Source organism: Piliocolobus tephrosceles, chromosome 11 (assembly GCF_002776525.5).
Source record: "Piliocolobus tephrosceles isolate RC106 chromosome 11, ASM277652v3, whole genome shotgun sequence".
NCBI lineage: Eukaryota > Metazoa > Chordata > Mammalia > Primates > Cercopithecidae > Piliocolobus > Piliocolobus tephrosceles.
In genome coordinates, this window is record NC_045444.1 from 28,604,781 (window position 1) to 28,627,424 (window position 22,644).

Here is a 22,644-nt window from a genome sequence, read left to right on the forward strand (position 1 = left end):
TTCCCAAAAGATGTGTGTAAATAACAGGGAGTCAAGAGTAAGAACAAGTTAATTTAGATAGTGTTTGTTTTAGAAATAGCAGTAAAAATTCACACTATAATTGTTCTGTGGTCAGCAGTGTATGCAAACCTATCACCCAAATCGGAGGTAGCTGAAAGGCCCAAGAAAGAGACTGACAAATCTAGTTTCTCAGAAAGAAACATTTAATAGGGAGTGAGAAACAGAAGTCATGATGTCCCGGCAACTGGCAACAGCAAGATTAGATAGTGAATTCCCCCCCCCCCCCCCCCCCCCCCCCCCACCCCATTACCCACCAGAGGTAGACCTTACATGTAAAACACAGGGAAGGATTGTGTGGAACAATTGAAGTCAACCTCTCAGGGAAAGGCAAGAATGCTATGTGAATCTGCCTAAGGGCAGGATTTATGGGAGCAATAGTTTAAATAGATATCTTAAAGGCATTCCCAGAATAAGGGTTACTCAGAAGTCAATATGTCAGGTTAACACCCAATATGGAGTTGCTTTAGCCTCCACAATAATGTAGAGAAACAAATATGATGAAGATGGTGGTATTTTTTAAACCATATTTCAAAGAAATCTTCTCTTTGAAACATGGAGAAGAAGGAGGCATATGTCACTATATGCAACATAAGCTTATATTCATATCTATTTAGTATATCTAGGACAAATTTTATTTAGTTCTAGGAATATACAGTGAGATTTTTCTTATTGCCCCTTGACGTTAGATATTATTGACCTTACAATGATCAGACATACATCTTTTAACTTCCACCACTTGTTCATCAACCTTGTCTGTCAAATGGAGACATCTATGTGGCAAATGCAACAAGAAGTTTTCCTTGACACAATAAAGATACAGGTCCTTCCTTAAATGGCTATGTTGAAATATAAATTCTTAAATTATATACTTATTTACATGGCTTCTCCCCTCTAGTGAACTTATCCTGGAATCTATTAGATTTATTCTACTTACTGTCTATTCTTTTAAAATGGGACTCTCTCAGAAATATCCCTCTGGATACAAAATGTAGGATTTGTATTATACATATTCTCTAACATCTAGTTCAGCCTTCAAACATTAAGGTACACATCCCATTTTTCTCAGTGACAGTAAAGGGACATAATTTCTATTACACAGGTCTAATTGCCTTGAAGAAACATCATAAGAACTCAAAACATGAAAGTATTATTATTGTTGTTATTATGCTTTGAATTCTTAAGTAACCAATGTATTCCCTGTCTCTGGCTCTGTTTCTAGTGTCAAAACCCTTGTTAGCAGGAATTAGATCAGATTATATTAATAATTATGTAGTGGATATCTAACTTTTGCATATTTTCTCATCAGACAATACATGTCTATATTATTTTTTATCTCATCGTGTATGAATAAATGTCAGAGCTATTTGGGTCATAATTTGCTATGCAGCTGTTTTGTCTTGTTATGTATTTCACTGTAATAACAGTGAGTTTTGATTCACAAAGTAACCTCTTTTTATAAAAGGTGCATTTTTATTTGATGTTAGAAGCAACCGACTTTAAAAATGTAATCGGCCTTAATATCTTTTTAGATTCCTTTGAAGATATACTTACCACAAAAATATGCTCCTTGGGAATTTGACAATTGAACTGATAATAGAATATATCATTTTTTAGTTTACAGGCAAAAGCAAATGCTTCATTATTTTGTTGTTATTTACTACATCATAAAAGAAACATAATTTTAGCTAGCTATGTGCATCTAAGTCCAGATATCATTTGATAAAATGAGTCAAGTGGGAAAATTTCCATTTATTTGTGATGACACATCAAATACGCCCTTATCTCTAAAGACGTTAAGAATGATTGAGTGAAGCCTTCCTTCTTTGTTTTTTCAGTATCTTTAGACATAATAGAAACATGTAAATTATGATATGCTTATTTTACAGGAGCCAATGAGAAAGAAATAGCCCTAATGAATGCTTTGACTGTAAATTTACATCTTCTATTGGTAAGTTTTCTCTCCCACTAATATTTGGAACACATTCATTTACAGAATCTGATGTTTTTCTATCTTTAATTCATGAGCTTCTGGGAGTTTCTTATTTAAAAATAAATTGTGAGGTTATTTTCATTTTTACTAGGAAATGCTGGACCATGATATAATAGCTTCTTCCTGATCATGGAAGAGTTGACTCTGGAGAAGAGCTTTAGAATAATGAACAGTTCTTGTCTGGGAAAATAAAGAAAAAGAGCCATAATGGGTAAACAGGCAAACTACTTGCAAGCCTACAAAACAGTGATGTACGATGCTAGCAAAGCACTGAGCTTTTTGGAAAGACAATTTTCCAATAGCTTCAGCAGAGTGAGTTAGTGGATCAGTATACTTTTGTAGATTAATATAGGTTAAAAAAGACTTGGAGAATTAAATTTTTAAAAAGGGGGCTAGTACCTTAAATGAGTAATGTGTTTAAAGTACTTCTTACATCTTAATAAATAGTTTTACCTTAAAAAGTCAAATATATTATCTATTTGGGATATTGTGTTAATGATGATTGCCCAATGCTTTGAAGAATCTTGACTTCATTTTTTAAGTATGTTTTGGAAACATGTCTACAAGTTCAGATATCCCTGGATTTGACTCCCAGCTAAATTACATAATGCCTATTTGAGGTTGAAAAAAGGCTTTTGGCATCTCTAAATCTTAACATTCTCCTTTGTAAAAATGAGAAATATAATATCTACCTCAAAGATCTGCAGATAATTAAATGCAATAATATGTGAAAGTTGCTTTAGCACCCTGGTCAGTGATCAACACCCAGTTAATAGTAGCTATTATCTTCATTGTTATTATTGTTAATATCACTCCCTAGGAACGGTGTGGAGAAATGAAAGAGCTTCACTGAACAAATGAGCTACTGTCAATACAAATAAGACATACATAGACCATAATATTTCAGTGTGATGCCATCAAAATTACCATGAAATACTTTGGGAAGCTAATTTTTCAATTAACATCTTTTTTTGTTGTTAATCATCAGACTTTAAGTTTCATCAACTAATATATAAGTAAAGTTTGAGGATTTGTTATCTCATTCACATTTTTCCCCGAGTTTGCTGTTTCATTAATAAGCAAATTGAGCCAATATCTTCTTTCTCTTTGCAATTCCCTGGAAATAGGCTAATTGAAAAGGTAGCCCTGACAAACACTTAAGATGTTGAGTTAATTAATGTCTTTAAAATACTGGAGATTATAAAATGAAAGTGTGGCATAAAATGAACAAATGTATAAATTGTGCATTAATGCTTTCTCAATAAATCCATTTTATTGCAGTTATCATTTTTTAAGCCTACGCCAAAACGATACAAAATTCTTCTAGAAGCCAAAGCCTTCCCTTCTGATCATGTAAGGACTTCTTCAAATTATATTTCTGTTCTTTCTACTCTTCCTAGAGCGGCGTATCATTTGCCTGACTTGAATGTTTACTCACTAAGCTTTTCCAAGCAATCTTACAATAAAAAGATCTGTCAAATGCTTTTGATTTAGATTTTTTTAATAGATTATAGCTTTATTTCTTGTGTTAAAGTAAAACACCTGTTAAGGGAAGGGAGGACTGAATAGGAACATTGATTTACTAGTCTTTTTAAAGACACTGAGCAAACCGCTGGTCTAAATCAAGTGCAGTTATAAATGTTTCATTAATTCTTGTTGCTGTTTTATTTTATGAAATCAAATCAATACAAACCCCAGTGCTTAACCCTTTAGCTAAATAGAATAGGAATATAAACTTTTATTTGTCCAGTTTCTTTTCATATCATGCTAGCATGTTGGCCCATTATTATCAAAATATTATTTATTAGAGATTAAAAATATTTCTTGTGATTTACTAAAAAAAGTCACATTACTTGATATTACTTGATAAGAAATTTGGTAGTTTCTTACTGGATGAGATGTTTGTTCTTGATAAGAAATGTAATGGTTTCAGACATAAACACAAATAAAAGTACATTGTAAGGCTAGGCACAGTGGCTCATGCCTGTAATGTCAACACTTCAGGAAACCAAGGCAGGAGGAACACTTAAGCCCAGCAGTTTGAGACAAACCTGGGCAACATAGTAAGACCTCGTCTTTATAAAGTAAATAATAAATAAATAAACTAATGAATTAATTTCAAAAGTACATTTTATATTTTAGTTTTGGTGTTAGAGAAACTTTATTTATCTGTATTATTGCTGTCTATTATTCTAGCCCTTGTAATTTCAGGGCAAGTAATTATGTCAAAAGGAATAAAACCATAATATCTTACTAAAATGGATCAAAATCCTAATATCTGCAAAAGATTCCAGGTTGGTGTGGTGGCTTATCTGCATACATGTCTGATACTCTTTATGAAGTAAACTTCTTAATGCCCTTTTTTAGCTAACTTACTCTTCCTAGGGTAAGCCATTTCTATATCCTAGGTTCAAGCATAACAAGTCGCTACTATTCACTTTGCTTATTTTGCAAATTCTGACTTTGACTTAGATTATTTAATTTCTTATTCTAAAATCTCTTATAATTTCTTAAATCAAGAAGATCCCTCTGTTTTCATCCATCTCAAAGAATGTTCAGAATTCTCTATGTGAATTTTATTAAGTGGTTCTTCTCTGTTGTGTATTTTGTTTAGCTATTTTAACCTTCACCTTGGATTTAATATAATAATATGCCTTATTTTTACTTTGTTATTTCAGTGTACTTCTGTGCTCTCAGCTTGATTTGATAAATAAATCATCTTTCCTTTTTAGTATGCTATTGAGTCACAACTACAGCTTCACGGACTTAACATTGAAGAAAGTATGCGGATGATAAAGCCAAGAGAGGTATATGAGAAAGAAAGAAATATTCATCATGCTTTGTTTAGTATTGATTTTTTCTTCATTTTCCTCAAAAGTTTATTAAAATCTTCATTATTTTAATGGAACTTTCAAGAAAGCATGAAGGACCCATACTTCTGTTACTATTAGATCATTTTGCTTAAAATAGAGAATAACTCAGATGTGTATTTATTTTCATTTTTCAAGGGCTAGCCAAATGGCAAGCAAACTATTTTTCTGTTAATACCACTGGAGTCTGCCATATTCTTCAATGGGATGGGAAAAGGGTGACAAATTCAGTATATCATTTTCAATTTCAAATGTCGTGCCCATGGGTGCCATTAAAATCATGCTAAAGACCAGAATTATTTGTTGAAATGGAATCGTGACTATCTTTCATGTTCCCTCTTATTCTAAGTATCAGACATTTTCTTTGTGTTTAGAGTAGGATAGTGGAGAAAGGGGTGTGGTATTATGGGAAGAGTTTGGGATTTACAGCCTGGTTAATATTTCCAGTGAAGTCTCAGACTCTCTAGTTTACTGGGTATGTGACTTTGGGAAAGTTACTTTATTCTCTGAGACTCCTTTATATTTAAACAGATAATAAAAGCATGTATCTAATCAGGCTTGACCTAAGACCTAAATGTGTACTTTACATTAATAGAGATATAAGGCTCAGCTGCACAGACTTTGACAAGTAAACCCTGCAACTTGTGTAATTTGTCACTAGGTGAATCATACAGAATAAATTTTGGGTTTCACATAAGAGGATCCCAGGCCGCTAAGTCATTGTTTGAACAATTACTTCTTTCAACCCAGAATTACTTTGAATAAATTAAAGATATACTCTGTTCATTTCCATTTGCCAACCTGCAATAAGTTAATGGAATAAAAAGTTCTCACCTGAGAGGATATAAATTGAGAGGATATAAATTGTTAGTTTCTAGCAAAAATGAATATAGCTACTAATAATGACATAAGTGACCAATATTGTAGAGTTTCATGAGTTACTCATAATCTTGGGACCACTGTTGAGCATTACCTAGAACACATCAACATGAGAGAGGGCTGTATCCTGTCATCGAGAAATATATTTCTTATGTGCTTAATACTGATTGTTTTAGATATAAATTAAGTATTAGTATCTATAATATTTTCCTTACCACTTTATTGGAAATTATAGTGGGTAAACCATATAGATTATTTTAAGAATAAAGAGTTTTGGATTGCCAAGTTATTAATTTTACTTACAATTAGTGAAATTCTTTTGTTTATATAAAATACACTTCACTTAATAATTCAGAGATTTTAATAACAATCCAGTTAATATTGGGATGCCAATTTTTATTGATGCCCATTTTGTAAACAAATTCCTAGTTTCTTCTAGTAGAGAGTGTATTACACACCCACACACATACACACTCACACACACACACACGTACTCTCTTAACATGAGCAGAGTAATTGGCAAATACCAAGATAATTAAAAATTAAAAGTAAACTATAGGATGATATCTTAATGAACTTCCCCCAAATATTAATGTAATTAATGATGCATTGACCTCAAAATCATGTCAGACAGCACTGGAGAAAATTCATGGCCAGGTGCAGTGGCTCACGCCTGTAATCCCAGCACTTTGGGAGGTTGAGGTGGGCAGATAACTTGAGGTCGGGAGTTCAAGACCAGCCTGACCAACACGGAGAAACCCCATCTGTACTAAAAATACAAAATTAGCCGGATGTGGTGGCACATGCCTATAATCCCAGCTACTTGGAAGGCTGAGGCAGGAGAATCACTTGAACCCAGGAGGCGGAGGTTGTGGTGAGCCAAGATCATGCCTTTGCACTCCAGCCTGGGCAACAAAAGTGAAGCTGCATTTCAAAAAAAAAATGAAAACTTACTGGGTAGATACCTCAGCCACCCAAGTAGCTGGGATTACAGGCATGCACCACCACACTCAGATAATTTTTGTATTTTTAATAAAGACTGGGTTTCACCATGTTGGCCAAGCTGGTCTCAAACTCCTTACCTCAGGTGATCTGCCCACCTTGACATCCCTAAGTGCTGGGATTACAGGTGTGAGTCACCATACCTGGCATGTTTTTGGAAAAAAATAACAGGATATTAGACTGATAAATACAATACCAATTTCTGATCATTTATTTTGCTATATAATGGACTTCTTGCACTTTATGGTGTTTTATTAGTCAGGAATAAGGAGAAAACAATTTATAGCTGTGGAAATGTTACGAATTAATTTTTTAAAACTAGAGAATAAACCAAACAATTAGGCCTTTGCAGACTTTCACTTTAAAAACCACTTTTTACTTTTTAATTATCATTTCTTAATAATAAAAATTATGCTTAAATGCTGTTCCTATGTCAGATTTTTAAAGAGCCTTAATCTGAAAAAAAAAAAAATCTTCTAATGCAAAAGAGCTCATGGTGAAATTTAGATCGGCAATATGAAATTACAAATTTATTATTATCGATATGACCTAACTTGTGCCTAACTTGATTTAGGGGGAAGAAACCTTAAGAATAGAAGATATCCTTGAAGTAATTGAGAAGGAAGGAGACTCAATTGCAGTGATCCTGTTCAGTGGGGTACATTTTTACACTGGACAGCACTTTAATATTCCTGCCATCACAAAAGCTGGGCAAGCGAAGGTATGCACACCATTTACTTCTTCCCACCTTACTCCAAACATCACTCTACTTAAGAGTGTTCTAATTGCATGACTTGTGAAGTACTTTAGCTTGTGTCTGAGTAAAACTATTTCAATAGTTAAAAAAAATAAAGTAAGCCTTGGGTGGGGTGCAGTGGCTCACACGTGTAATCCCAGAACCTTGGGATGCTAAGGCGGGCAGATCACAGGATCAGAAGTTAGAGACCAGCCTGACCAAAATAGTGAAATCCTGTCTCTACTAAAAATACAAAAATTAGCCGGGCATGGTGGTGGGTGCCTGTAATCCCAGCTATTCGGGAGGCTGAGGCAGGAGAGTCGCTTGAACCCAGGAGGCAGAAGTTGCAGTGAGCCGAGATTGTACCCCTGCACTCCATGCACTCCAGCCTAGGCAATAGAGCAAGACTCCATCTCAAAACAAAAAACAAAAAAACAAAAAACGAGTAAGCCTTACAGTTAAAAGAAAATCTGTATTCTTTTTTGCTTTAGGCATCTCTATTTAAACTGCTTTTTTTTTTTTTTTTTTTTTTTGGCACTTCTGTGGTCTCACCTCCTTAGTAGCAGCTGCTCTGTGCATTTGCCTCTAGTCAACAGGCCAGGCAAGCTGCAGGTAATGTCATTGGTACTCAGCTGGTCAGTCAGCAGGAAGCAGACAAAATACTTAGGATAGGAACTACATGCTAGGTCTGTTAAAAATTCAACTGGTACTTTGTCATAACTCATTCTAAATATAAATCAGTTTTCACTTAACACTGAGTATCTAAAGAAGAAATGCAGAATTAAATTTTATCAGTAGATCAAATTTTATACAAGTTACTTTAAGGAGGCCATTTTATTCCTAAGACTCTTGAAAAATTTTTATGCTGCCTGTAACGAGAGCTTTATTTTTTTCCTACCCACTACTAAATCACAGTTAAATTGTTTTGAAGTCGTGTCTTTTTGTATATAAGTGTTTGTAAAAAGTGGTTTTAGTATTTATTTGAAAAAAAATTAAAGAGGCAACATTCAACAGTCACAATTTGTGTTTAAAATCCTTAAATAGCACTTCTATTTCTTTCAGCAATCAAGTCATGTATTTAAAAATGTAACAATTGAATTTTATTCTGAGCATTAATAAGTTATGGGATTAATATACGTGTGAGGTCTAGTTAATATATTCAGTTATTGAAGCTAATGAATGGAACTAATGAAAAGATATTTAGCACTGTTATCAGCAGTCTCTAGGAATTTCTAACAATGACTTCCAACTGGTTTGATGGATAACTCTGAAAGTGGTGCATTACAGAAAATATAAAGATAATGTCTTCTTAATTTAGATATTAAATGTTAAGCACCAAAATAAAGGGAGGCCAATAAAAAATCATATTTTAAAATGTTATACAAGTAATCAGCAGTCCCTGCTTCCTTAGTATACCTGTATGTCTCATTAACCTTCTTATATATAAGACAGCAAGATACAGAAGAAAGACCATGAGTTTTCGATCACAGAATCTGAGGTTCAAATCTTGGCGAGGTCATTTAATTGTTACATGATCTTAAGCAAGTTACTTGACTTCTCTGCATCTCTCTCTTTAAAAGTGCTAATTTAACATAACAACACCCACCTTATACATTCAGTGTGAGAATGATGAATATAAAACACCAAATGGATTGGCACACATTCTGCCATTAAATGATGGTTTCCTTACCTTTATACTCTTCTCAATTAATATAAAGTGGTTGAGATAGACACTTTCTTTTGTTTCCCATTGAAACACAAAATACATTTGTTTACTTTAGGTTTTATATGTAAATCTCATACTTAAGTACTTTGATTGCTAAATTTGTTAAATGTTTTGCAGGCTTTCTTTAACTTAAAAAATATAATAAATGTCTACCAAGTTAGTCTCATGGAACTCTCAGTCAAATAAATGAAGGTAGGAATGAGCAGCTTTAAATATAACTATGAAGAAGCAATCAATCCTATGGGAATAAAATGGGGATATAGCAGATGTAGATTTATCCATTATCAAGATTATTCTAACAAATTTTTACCCTCTTGCTATACAGTTCCTCCTACTATCAACCGAGGTGAGGCAAAGTTCTTTGAAAGGCAGACTTTGATAGGTCTCTTGGGTGGTCTAGTCATCTATGAATAAAGCTGAAGAGAGAGGCAGAGAAGAAATTAAAGGTGTCAATCAAGAAAGAGATAGGAAATTCTAGGAACAAAGGGCATAACACAGTCACTGGTAGATTTGGACATGTGAGGCAAAAACAAGTTTTCAGAAATAAAGCATGGTGGGAATACAAAATGATGGTGGGATGGAGCAATGAGAGTCAATCGGGAGGTTCTGAAGTAAAATCTTCATAGTCATGTATAAGGAAGAAGAAACAGAAATTGTGATAAATATTTTAATTTAAGAAATGTATGTGTACCAAAAACAGCATGAATCATAAGCAAATAGCTTCATGGGTGATTTTGAGGCCTCATAACCATCACCCCATCACGAAAAAAAGTATTTCCAACACTCAGAATCCTCAATTGTGTCTTCTTCCAAATAGTACCTATTACCTTCTGTCTCTGTCCACTTGGGCTGATCTAACAAAATACGTTAAACTGGGTAATGTAAACACAACATAAATATATTGCTCACAGTTCTGTAGGCTGGGAAGTGCAAGATCAAGATGCTAGCAGACTTGGTGTCTGCTTAGGGCTGCTATTTGTTTCACAGATGATGCCTTGTTGCTTTGCCCTTCCTCACATGGCAGAAGGGCTAAGGGAGCTATCTAGAGCCTCTAATACAAAGGGACTAATTCCATTCATGAGGAATCACTTCATCATGGCTTAATCACTTCCAAAGCGCTGACCTCCTAATAACTGTCACATTGGGTATAAGGTTGTAACATATAAAATTGGGGTCTGGGGAAACCAACATTTAGACCACAGCATCCCCCTTTCAAATTTATAATTCCCCTGACTTCTAACCACATAGTCAGCTTTGTCCATTTTGAACTTTATATAAATTCATTATTTTGTCTAGTTTTGAACTTTATACGAAGACATATGCAGGTTGAGTATTTCTTACCTGAGATATTTAGGACTAGAAGTGTTTTGGATATTTTTGGATTTTGGAATATTTACATTATACTTACTGCTTAAACACACCAAATCTGGAAATTTCAAGTGCTCCAATGAAATTTTTATTCTTTGAGCATTCTATCAGTGTTCAAAAAGTTTTGGATTTTGGAGCCTTTCAGATTTCTGAATTTGGGATTTTAGATGCTCATCTTTTATAAACTTTGTTTTGTATTTGGCTTGTTTGCTGACTTTTGTATGTGTGAGATTCATTCATGTGATATCTAGCAGTACTTTTGTTTGTTTTTGTTTTTATTTCAGTGTATTTTTACATAGTATGAAATAGATCACAATTTTTTCCCATTTTATTGGGGGTAGATAGTTGGATTTTATTTTCATTTGAGAACTATTAATATAATAATCCATGCTACTCTAAATATTCACATAAATTTTGGGGGGTGCACATTCATACACTTTTCTGTTAAGTATATACCTAGAAGTAGAATTCCTGGACCATAAGGTATTTGTATATTTCTAATCAATAATGCCAATCCTTCAAAAAAGTTGTTCTTCTACCAGCATGTATTAGACTGTTTCACTAAAGCCTCACCAATAGTTACTATTTTCAGTCTTTATAATTTTAGTTGTTCTAAGTAGTTTGCAGTGGTAATACATGGCAGTTTTATTTTGCAATTCCCTGATTATTGATAAGATTGAGAATCTTCCAATATTTATTGGCTTTCTGTATATCTTATGAAATGCTTGTTCAAGTGTCTTGCCCATTTTTCTATATGGTTATCTTTCTTTTCCTAATTTGACTGTAGGTGGTATAGAAATTGATTTTGAAGGAGAGAGAAAATACAAGATTTCCAGTGATCATCAAGGAGGAAAACTAATTAATAAAAAGAACAATTGATAGTATGACTTTGATTCACACAATTAATTTAAGATACTGAGGCTTTTCTTAACTGAGGAGGCTTGAGATTGTAGCAAGTGGGGGAGGCCAAGGAAAACAGATTAGAGAGCTCAATCACAAGGGAGGGCCAGCATGTGGCAAGAGACATCAGTTTGAAGATGTCTCTTTCAAGATAAAGGTGTGCCAGCCCATCTTTTTGGAGCTCTTCCTTACTTCTATGTTTCTATATTTTTCATATTCTGTTACTTGTTTCTACTAGGAACTTCTTTCCTACACCCACTAATTGTAGATGTTTCTGATTGTCCCCTGTATTACTATCTCTAGTGATTTTTAACCACTGCCATAATTCAGCTATCACTGTCAAGTGCAGACTCCAGGCTACTCATACAATAGGAAATAGCCTGCATCTTCCCACTACATCTGGATGTCCTATATGTACCTTGGGATCAATATGCTCCAACGAGATTTGTGTCACCCACAAGATGTCTCTACTGTGTCATCATGCCACCATCTTTCTGGACCAGTACACTCAGCTTTTCTGTTCTTGACCTTTTTAACTAATCTCTTATTAATTTCATCCTTTCAGAGTCTGTCTTTCTTTTTATACTTCTGAATCAAAGATGAACGTTTTCAGCTACAAGAAACGATGTTAACCTTGGATGAAAAATACAGATTTCTTTTTCTCATCATGAAAGACTTGAGGCAGGGGGCTGCTGGGGTGCACTCAGCAACTCAGTTATGTCTGAGTGCCATCTCCCAAGTTTCCTTAGAGTTTTCCCGGACTTTTTCCATCACAGTCACAAGATATTTGTCTCAAATCCAGAAATCTCTTTTCTATTTAAGGCAGAGAGAAGGAAGAAGGGAGAAGCAGCAGGGCAGCTTCATCTGTTTCTCTCATCCTAAGTGCTAAATCTTTCCCAGAAAAAAACCTAGCAGATTCCTGCTAATGACTCACTGCTTCCTGAAATGGCAGCTAAGAAAGAGCATGAGTAAGGAAATATTTCACATCTATGGCCCTACAGTAGAGAGAGACTAAGAGGAAGGGGTTGGGAATGGGGTTCAGGTTGGCTAAATATAATATTTCTTATGTTCCTCAGTTATACCCTCATAGGATCTCATTGTTCCTAACCCATTTTCCTCTTTCCTCTTTCATTGCTCCTCTTCCCTTTTTTTCTCTCCCTTTAGTCTTTCCCCTCTCTCTCCTTTCTTTTCTTCCTCTCCCTTGCTCTCTCTCTTTCTTTTTTCTTTTATTGTCTCATTTCACAAAGCATTTGAAACAATTCATGGAAAATTGATAAGGTGACCATAAGATATAAAGAGCGAGAAATCAAGACTATATGCCTCAATCATCCTGAGATACGAAGACTTTCTCACAAATTTAGATTATGATAAGAAATAGGAAATAAATAATGAAAAATATTTTAATAAGAACTCTTGATGTGTTAGGTAGAATAGTTATTGATTACAAATAAATACAATCACAAATGTCTTCAAAGTGATAGATGTTTATATTATACTCATGCATCAGGCAGGAATTAACTTTCTCTCCATCTGTTAAGGTTTCCAAAATATTCATAGTTGCGTTCTTTGGCTTTTGTGTCCTAGAGCCTCTGTCTGGATTCAGTCAAAGGAATGCACACTAACTTCTTTAAAGTCTTAGCTTAGAAATGGCAACATTTACTTCCACTTATATTCCATTGACTAACACTCAGTCCATGACCTTTTCTGGGAAATGAAGTGTTACTGCATGCTCAAGAACAGCTATTCGTTTGCTACACCTGGAACTAGGTATTGTGTGTTGCTAATGGAATAGGATACTTATTTTAAGACGCAGTATAGCATTTTCATTAACACAACAAGTAGATCGGGAAGACACAGTCAGACCTGGACTTGACTCGAGGTCTCTACGTTACTTTTCAGCATAGTTTTAATTCACTTACTAATGTGAGTTAATTTGTCTGTTTAACAAATTAGGAAAATAATAGTGCCAACTTCATAGGTTTGTTCTAAAGAGAATGAAAAGAGATACCATTTTAAAACTACTTAGTGCTTAGCAGATGCTAAGCACTCAATAAATGTTAGTAGTTGTCAACATGTTAAGGAAAAAAATTGGACTATCTGGGCTTGTTGGAAAAAGAAATAATGAAGAAATGAGATTTTTTAGGCAGAAAGTGAAATATCCAGAATTTTTTATTAAAGACTGTCACTGAATACTTCCACACCAGAATAAAAAAAAAAAAAAAAAAAAAAAAAAAAGAATAATCTAAGCAGTTTGGCCAGGACTCAAGAGACTACACTGAAGTTTTAAAAAGTTAAGAGATAGAACTTATAAAAATTTTAATAATCTTATTTTTAAAAAACTCAGCACAAACTTTTTATACTCCTCTATCCCTTTCCAGTTTCATCTAAAGTGGCTTAAAGCACATGGAAACCTAAATGGGGCCAGCTCTTAGGAAGAGCCAAATAACTATTTGTTGAATGAATGAATGAATGAATGAATGATTGCCTTAATTTCTCACATCTTTTACACATTTCAGTGTACCTATATGGATAATGGCATATTTGTTTTTTCTCAGCTTACTAAAAGTTGAATGCAAATGGTGGTTAAAACGAAGACCAAATTCTGCAAACTCCAACATTGTTTTATTAGCTTCTACTTCTTTGTGTGCCATATCATGCTTTGTTTGGGTGCAAACATCTCACATCTCTTAGACCCAAACATAAGCTGTTTAAATTATTAACAAATAATAATCACAGTGATAGCCCAAGCAGTTTGAATAAAAATGAATTACTTCTGGATCCAGAATAATTTAAGGCAAAAATCAGAAATATGAATAAAGACATCATTAATAAAATCACTTAGTAAAATCACAGGTACCCAAACCACACTTAAATATGAATGTCCACGTCTGTGAACCTCCTATTTATCTTCAGGTAGTCCTAATTATTTTTTAAAAGCAATTTTGAGATTATTTTAGAACACAAATGATTGAGTGATCAAGCCTCAAATTTCTACAGAAAGCTTGGCCATGATGCTTTCAGTCCTGAAAATTGGAAATCAGCTCTCATAATATTATAATAGAATAATATCTCTTTAATATCTCTATTACAGTAGAAAAATATCAATAATACATGGGATACTAGAACTTGAGCAATGAATTAGCTAGAACAAATGAGTACTAAACACTTTTGTATACAAATATAATATAAATTAGCATAATGTATGAAATGTTTATCCATAAAAATTAACCTCTTTCATAGAAGTTTATACTGGAATGTTAAAGTCATCTTTACCAGAAATTGTTGACATTAGAGACATTTTGCTATTGTCATTGCCCATTCACCCAATAGGATCTTAGTGTATAAGAAGAATCTTGTCTCTATTGTTTCTGTGGTAGAACCATAGAGTAGTATGCATTTGGATCTTTTATCAGTATATATTTGATCTATAAATTACAATCAAGGAGTTGCAAATAGAAACACCTAATTTAACGTGGATTGTCAGGGTGAGACCTTCTTAAAGAAGATGAGATCTGAGCCAATTATAGAATATAGGTAGAAATTATCAGGTAAAATCCCTTCTAGGGGAGTTTTTTGTGTGTGGTAGGAACTACTCCAGAAAGTTAAAAATATTGGTTGGATTGCAGGGAAGCAAGTATTTCAGTGTAATTTGTATAATTTTAGAAAAGGTAGGACAAATCTATAAAGCAGACCAAAGGCCAGCTAAAGAAGTTCCCACTAAGCCATTTAGCTTTGCCCTGAAGACCCATGGAAATCCACTGAAAGGTTTTAGCCATTCAAAGAGCCGTATTTGTATTAATTTTAAAAAGAAATATCCTGCATATGGTGATGAGAATAGACTGGAATGCAATACAGGTGGATAAAAGGAGGCAATTGCAGTATCTTTGCAAGAATTTGAAAATTGTTTGTTGGCTGGGCACCGTGGCTCACGCCTGTATTCCCAGCATTTTGGAAGCCTGAAGCGGGTGGATGGCGTGAGCCTAGGAGTTTGAGACCAGTCTGAGCAACATGTTGAAACATTGTCTATATAAAAAATTGTAAAAAATTAAAGTATAGCTGGGTATGATGGTGTGTGCCTGTAGTCCCAGCTACTCAGGAGGCTGATGTGGGAGTATCACTTGATCTCAGGAGGTGGAGGCTGCAGTGAACCAAGATCACACCATTGCACTCCAGCCTGCTGGACAGGGTGAGACCCTGTCTCTAAATGAATAAATAAATAAATAAATAAATAAATAAATAAATAAATAAATAAATATTCTCTGTCATTATGATACAGTTGAACGATGAAGGTATGAAAGGACAGATCCATTTCATGCACATAATTTTTTTTTATCTCACGGGAAATCATTTTTATTCATCCTCTTTCCCTCAGTGATAATAAAAACAGGTTGTGTGTAAGCATCAGAAATAAAGTATCTATACTGAACTCTTGTAGTTTAACTCACCTTTGGTTCTATTCACAGAATTCAAGAAAAAGACATGTTAAACACACAAACACACACATACATATATTTGTAAATATTTGTGGGTATGCTTATATATGCATATATGTATGTGTGTATATATACTTGACACATATTTTCAGGGTGATAAAAGATGTACTATATCTGCTTACAAAAAATATTGATTAAGGAATTTAGGCCTCTACTTTGATGTAGGGGAAAATGTCATAAATCTTAAACGTAATGTTCCATTGACTAATTGGCCTTTACTCTTCACTTTGGAAATAGTGGAAGATTGTTTTGTTCAGACATATAGTGAGCAATCTGTAGTCTTAAATCCATGCAGGTGGCAGCCTAAAATATGTAAAATAAGTCAAAATATGTTGGTGAGGATCAGTGCCCAAGAATCTGAAAATTTTGAGCTGTTTCTAAGAAGTCTTCATCAGGTGTTTAAGCTTTTGATTAAATAGAGCATTTGAGAAATAATGATTAATTCTCAATGGAAATGAAGCCTGGCCTCCAGATGTTATTATAGGATTACAGATCTGGGAAAAGCAAGCCTCCTGGTTGTCAATCAGGATCTCTGCTTCTGCAGCCACCGTTATCAAAGCCATGAGGGATATCTATTTCTCCTGATCTAGCCTCATTCATTGGCATAACAACTAAATTTAGGGCCTTCCAAAGGAACTGTTGCACTTAAGTTTTTTCGTAGGTGATAGATATTTCATAAAATACTTAAGTTGCCTAAAGCCCAGGGTATATTCTTGAATATTCCATTTTTCATGCCTCTTGACTAACCAAGGAAGGCAGATTTAAGTCTTTGTTAAACTCTAAAATGAAAGTGTTCCAACGTGAAATGTACACATCAGTTCTAATTTATTCTACCTTCCATAAAAATGGAAAAGGAAGGCTATGTCTCATGGCAATAAAAATGGAATTCCAAAAGATCTTTGGACAGAAAAAAAGTTCCCGATAAAATATGAGAGATTTCTTCCACATCATTCTCTGAAATTCACTTCTTCCATCACTTAAATTATTTATGCAAACAAGATTAGGGATGTCAACATGAAAGGTTAGTTGATTTGAAGAGAAAATGTTTGTTTTCCCAGCAGATAATCTATCTTATGGAGGAGGGTGGTGAACAAAGAAGATAATCATCATATCGTCTATATAAACTGCCATCAAAGGAAGCAATTTAGAAGCAGTGTCTTCGGGAATTGTCCCATAGATGTCTATTCAATCTTATCAAATTCGGTATATAAATAAATATTTTAAAATAAAGTAAATTTGGTTGAGGAATAGGCCATTCAGGTTGACACAGTAATCAGTAGAAAAATACCTTATGGGAGACTGTTCTTTTATTTTATATCTAAATGGGGCTATCTCCAGATATAATTGTCACTAGTATGTGAAGGATAAATACTTGCTTTAAATCCACTTTATAATAAGTCTAGTAGGTAAATTGATGAATAAAGGTTAAAAGTCACCATGTGTCTGAAAAGTCAGTTGGACTTTGTTGGGACGGTTGTGTTTGGCACCATGTTTTGTCTACTTGAATTTCCTGTGTCGTGTTTCTCCCATAGAATGATCATTGTTCTTTTACTATTTGTAGAATAGAGTGCAAATAACTTTTGCTCTTTGTGATTTTGTATATGCTGAATTATCAATATATTTTCTACTGTTCTCCTTCACATAAGTTATATATCAGCTAAGCCAAAACTTGTATATATTCCCTGTCTCGATGTCCTACTTTGTGCCTCCTTGTCTTTCTTTTTAGCTTTCCTTCCACCTACACATTCCCACACGTGAAGATTCTCTTTTCCTCTACTGCCGCTCAACCATTACTTGCTTCATGGGTTACAACTTGTCCTAGAGATTTGCTTCGTGTAGGCCCTCATTATATTAGCAAACGTGGTGTATTTTTAAAATGTAGTCATATGCCAACAATAGGGAATCGTGAGATTTCATATAAAAACTCCTGGGTTCAAATATTTTCCAAAAAAATTAGAAGTTTGACAACAATGGACCATCGTTCCTATAGGTGGCGACACAGGGTAGCAGCTCTGTCCCTTAGATGGGGCTTAAGCTCTTCACAACATCCATGTTTATCCACTGAGCCCACCACTGAAGCCAAGTCACAGCTGGTACATAGGTACATATATCTATATGAATACCACAACATTATGTGTGTGTGTGTGTGTGTGTGTGTGTGTGTGTGTGTGTGTATTCATGCTTGTATTATGATATTCTTACAATAAAGTATAAAATAAAGTATTTCTTGCAGGCCCAACTCATACATTACTTGACTGACTCTTGTAGAAACCTGCACATGAAATCCTTGACTTTCATTAGCAAAATTTTCTCACTTTTCTGTATCAGGAAAAATCTGTCTTCCTGTTATACTTCCATACCATGATGAAAAATGTATCATTGGTCACCGTTTGCACTGTCTCATAATTACTTCTATGCCTATTTTAACTCTCAAATTTAGGAAGCTATGTCAGTAGAGTGTTCAATGACTGATTGAGGGTAGACCTTGCAAATTTCACAGATTCATGTGCTTTGCACATAGTCTTTCATCATTAAATACATACCTGTTAGATAAGTGAATGTATAAATGTGTGTACATCAGCAGTCAAGTGAGCCAGGTTAATTTCATGGAACAGTACTGCATAAAAAGCACAACGGTATTCCTGTTTAAAAAAAATCAGAAGCTTCTGCAGAATTACTTATAATGGTTAATTAGTCTAAAAAATCAAGATACTTTTTGTAAGTTTTGAGTTCTTTTTCAAATTCCATTTCTATTCTTTGACACACTTAGGACATGCAGACTGCTCCATTAAGTCATTAAATATTAAATGAACTAAATTAAGCTTGAAAAATTACCTTAAGCTATTTTTCCCATCTTGAGTCTCTGAAATAAATCAAACAAACTACATTTTGTGTGAGGTCCTTGCTAGCCAGAGAAAGACCATAGAAGAGAACAGCATCACTGAATTTATTTAATTTTTCTTGGTTTTCATACTTACTTTTGACAGTAAGTAAAGACAATTATTTTTTATTTTTTGGTAAAAAGAAATAGCTGAAATTTGCTCTTTAAAGCATACACTTTATTTAAAATGGTGTGATTATTGTACCTGCAAATTACACAATGGTTTAGGGTCTCAGGATTGGTTTGCTTTTCCTTTCTTCCAAACCCTTTACTCTTATCCATCCAGTTGTCAGTTCTCTTTGATACCTTCTCAATTCACACCTTTCCCTTAAATTTCATTAGCAAAATGCTCATTTTCTTCCCTCCTCTTATCTCTCATCTCTGGATTTGACAACCTTGTCAATGTCTACTTTAAGCAAGCAGGGCTGAAACAGTAAATCTAGTCTCTGAAATAATGCTTCGTAAAAATGTGAATGATAATAGCTATAGTTGATGGCCTACTGTGTTTCTGGTACTTGATATGTATTTCCAATTTTCCTAGCAACCCTAACAGTAAGCTTTCACCATTGCTCATTTGAGGAGAGTGAGTCTGAGAGAGTTTAAGCTCTTGCCCAAGGCAATTTAACGGCAAGTAAAGGCTAGAAATGGAGTCTAGCTATAGCTGACACCAAGGCTGTCTTTCCATAGTATTGTCTTGTCTATATCTATATCTATATCTATATCTATATCTATATCTATATCTATCTATCTATATATATGAATTTACCATTTATAGTCAATTATGTATACTACAGAGACAGAGGCATATCTATATCTATCTATCTATCTATATATGAATTTACCATTTATAGTCAATTATGTACACTACAGAGACAGAGGCTATATATATATATACATATATATATATATAGAGAGAGAGAGAGAGAGGCTACAGAGATGAGGTCTTTCCCTCTCTCTATATATATATGTATATGAATTTGGCATACATAGCCAATTGTGTAGACTATAGAGACAGAGGTCTCAGATCACCAAGAAAAGAAAGGACCAAGAAGATGATTATATCTTTGATGTTTGTAAACACTGACCCCAATTTGCCATTACATGATTAGTGTGTGTATGTGTGTGTGTATCATATATACATCTAATATATATATAAAAACTAATCTCATATATACACATTATATATATTTTGTATGTATATAATCTAATCATGTAATGGCAAATTGCTGTCAGCATTTAAAAACATCAAAGAAAAATATATACAATCTTTTTGTTGGTCCTTTCTTTTCTTGGTAATCTGAGACCTCTGTCTCTGTAGTCTACGTAATTGTCTCTCTTGAGAATATTGAAAACCTGCAAGTTTTACTTTGCTCCTAAATGTCAAGAAGGCATTGCCTAAATGTCAATAAGCATCAAAAGTCTTTCTGAATTAGATAGTGCTGGCATTCATCAGTGTTCCTTTTAAGAACCTCAAACCTACTCTTTCCAGTTACCTTCATATAGGGAAGCCCCAAGACACTGGCCCCTCGTGCCCCTTTTATCTCCTTCTGGCAGGTGTCTTAGGCAGTTGCTCCATTGGCGACAGCTCCCAGCAATGATGGCCCCATTATCACTCTCATCCTCACATCTTCAGGGACCTTTGAGGTGTTTGCAGGAGCTTTCCCTCTAATTAAGAGCTTGCAAGCCTCTGTATGATTGGGAAACACAGCTACAAATGACTGGAGAGAATTCCAGCAGGAAGTACTCATCCCCATTCCCCCAGTCTTTAATACTAGCTGAGGTACACATTACTCTCAAGAAATTTTATTCTTTCAAGTGTATAATGACCTCTCATTTTATGTCAGGCTCTCGATATAAAAAGAGACAGGGAGAAAATGGAGAATAAAAGAAAAAATTTCCACCATCTCTGTCTTTAAAGAGATCAGAATCAGATATGACATAGAAATATGTAAAGAGAATATTGCTTTAGTGTGTTAAGTGCTTGATAAAGGGAGACAATAGATTCACTAAGATGTCTTAGAAAAAAACAACCTCGACCTGTTCTAACACCACAAAAAGTATACTTATGTACGCTCCAATTCATTTAGCTTTAAGGTTGGCCAAAACCGCAAACTGTGAATAACCTCAAGGAGAGCATTCAGATAGTTCAGGACATTCATTCCCATTGTAAACCAAAAAGTATCTGAGACAAGTCTCACTCAATTTAGAAGTTTATTTTTCCAAGGTTAAGTACATGCCCAGAAGAAATAAACACGGAATCACAGAAACTGTGGTCTGTGCTGTTCTACAAAGATAATTTTGAGGGCCTCAGTATTTAAAGGGGAAAAGTGGGCTGGAAGGGAAAGAGGAAGGATATGGTAACCTACATGGTTCAAGAGAGAAGGAGCAGGTAAGGGAATAATCAATTATGTATTCCTCTCATGCTCAGTAAATCGGCACTTTACATAAGATAAGGTGAACATAGAGTAGGATTTAACCTTTTATCTCAAGTTGTCTGCTTAGGCAAAACAGGAAAGGCAGCTTCTAGTGTGACTCAGGTTTCAGCTTTTTCCTTTTGGCCTAGTGAATTGAGGCCCCAGTTTTTATTTTCCTTTCACACCACTGAAGTTGAGAAGCTGTCATTTCCCCCTGCCATCTATTTGCATAACTAGAGGGCATAACAACGGTGCCAGATTCTTTGCCAGTTTCCCCCAAGGAGTAACTGGCTAGCTATGTAAATCACATTGCTGGAAGCCTTCTGGAACTTAAACAAAGAGTAACTTGAGTTACATATTAATTTTAAAAAATGTAAAGGCTCTCCTTCCTGTAAAATAAATGTAGCCCAAGAAGGCCTATATAAATTGTGACAGCTTGGCCATCTTCAACATCTTCACCATCTCTGTTCAGGAATCTAGAGTTTTCATCGAAAGACAAACACCAGCTTGCTTACATCCAGCCTCTTCTGTCCAACTACCCATTCTGTGTCTCTTTTCCCACAGGATATTCCCTTCATATTTTCCTTTAGAGTGACAATAGTTATAAGCTACTACACTTTTTAAAAATATTACGGTATGGCTTGAAATTAGTGGGTAATAAAATTGTAATGATACAGTCAGGAGTCAGGGAAATACTGGGTAGAAGAGGGCGGTTCCCCAGCAAAGGCCTCAACGTCAAGCCTGGAAACCACGGCCCTAAATGAGAACAGTTATCCCTGTTTTCCCGCCTAAATGTTGTTTTTTCCAAAACCACCCTGGCCCATCGTGACCCCCACCCCCTACCAAATCCTGTACCCATGAAAACCCCAAACTCCTCTGGCAGAGGAGCAGAGTGGCATGGCAGACAAGGAGAGAAGAAGCATCTGAACATCAAAGAGGCATCTGGACAGTCAGAGAGGAGTTTGGCTGGAACAGCCAAGCTCCAGGGGAAAATTAGCTACCTACTCTATGAGCTTTCCAGTTCCTCATCCCACTGAGATCCCACCCCCATCACTCAATAAAACCTCTGCATTCACCATCCTTTAAGTCCGTGTGACCTCATTCTTCCTGGATGCCAGACAAAGACCTAGGTGGCAAGAAGGCAGGGTGTAAAAGACTGTCACCTGACTCCCCACTGAGTTTGTTAACATTTGGCCATCCACGGACAGCAACTGCTAAAAGGGCATTAATTGTAACATACCCTGAAAGGAGCCAGACACACTTCTCAGCTTCCTCCATACATTCCAAACTTCCAGGGCCCAGTGTAAACATTCCAAACTTCCAGG

General features: G+C 34.9%; 1 protein-coding gene across 4 annotated transcripts in view; it reads left to right on the top strand.

Annotated features, from left to right (window-relative positions):
- The window catches only part of KYNU (kynureninase), a 157,050-nt gene that overhangs the window by 88,357 nt on the left and 46,049 nt on the right, over positions 1 to 22,644 (top strand). For all 4 annotated transcript variants that reach the window (XM_026453891.2, XM_023217498.3, XM_026453898.2 and 1 more), the window contains 4 exons: positions 1,947 to 2,008; positions 3,332 to 3,403; positions 4,783 to 4,857; positions 7,376 to 7,522. In XM_026453891.2, coding sequence (XP_026309676.1) covers positions 1,947 to 2,008; positions 3,332 to 3,403; positions 4,783 to 4,857; positions 7,376 to 7,522 — 356 coding nt within the window. The remainder of the gene's footprint in view (positions 1 to 1,946; positions 2,009 to 3,331; positions 3,404 to 4,782; positions 4,858 to 7,375; positions 7,523 to 22,644) is intronic.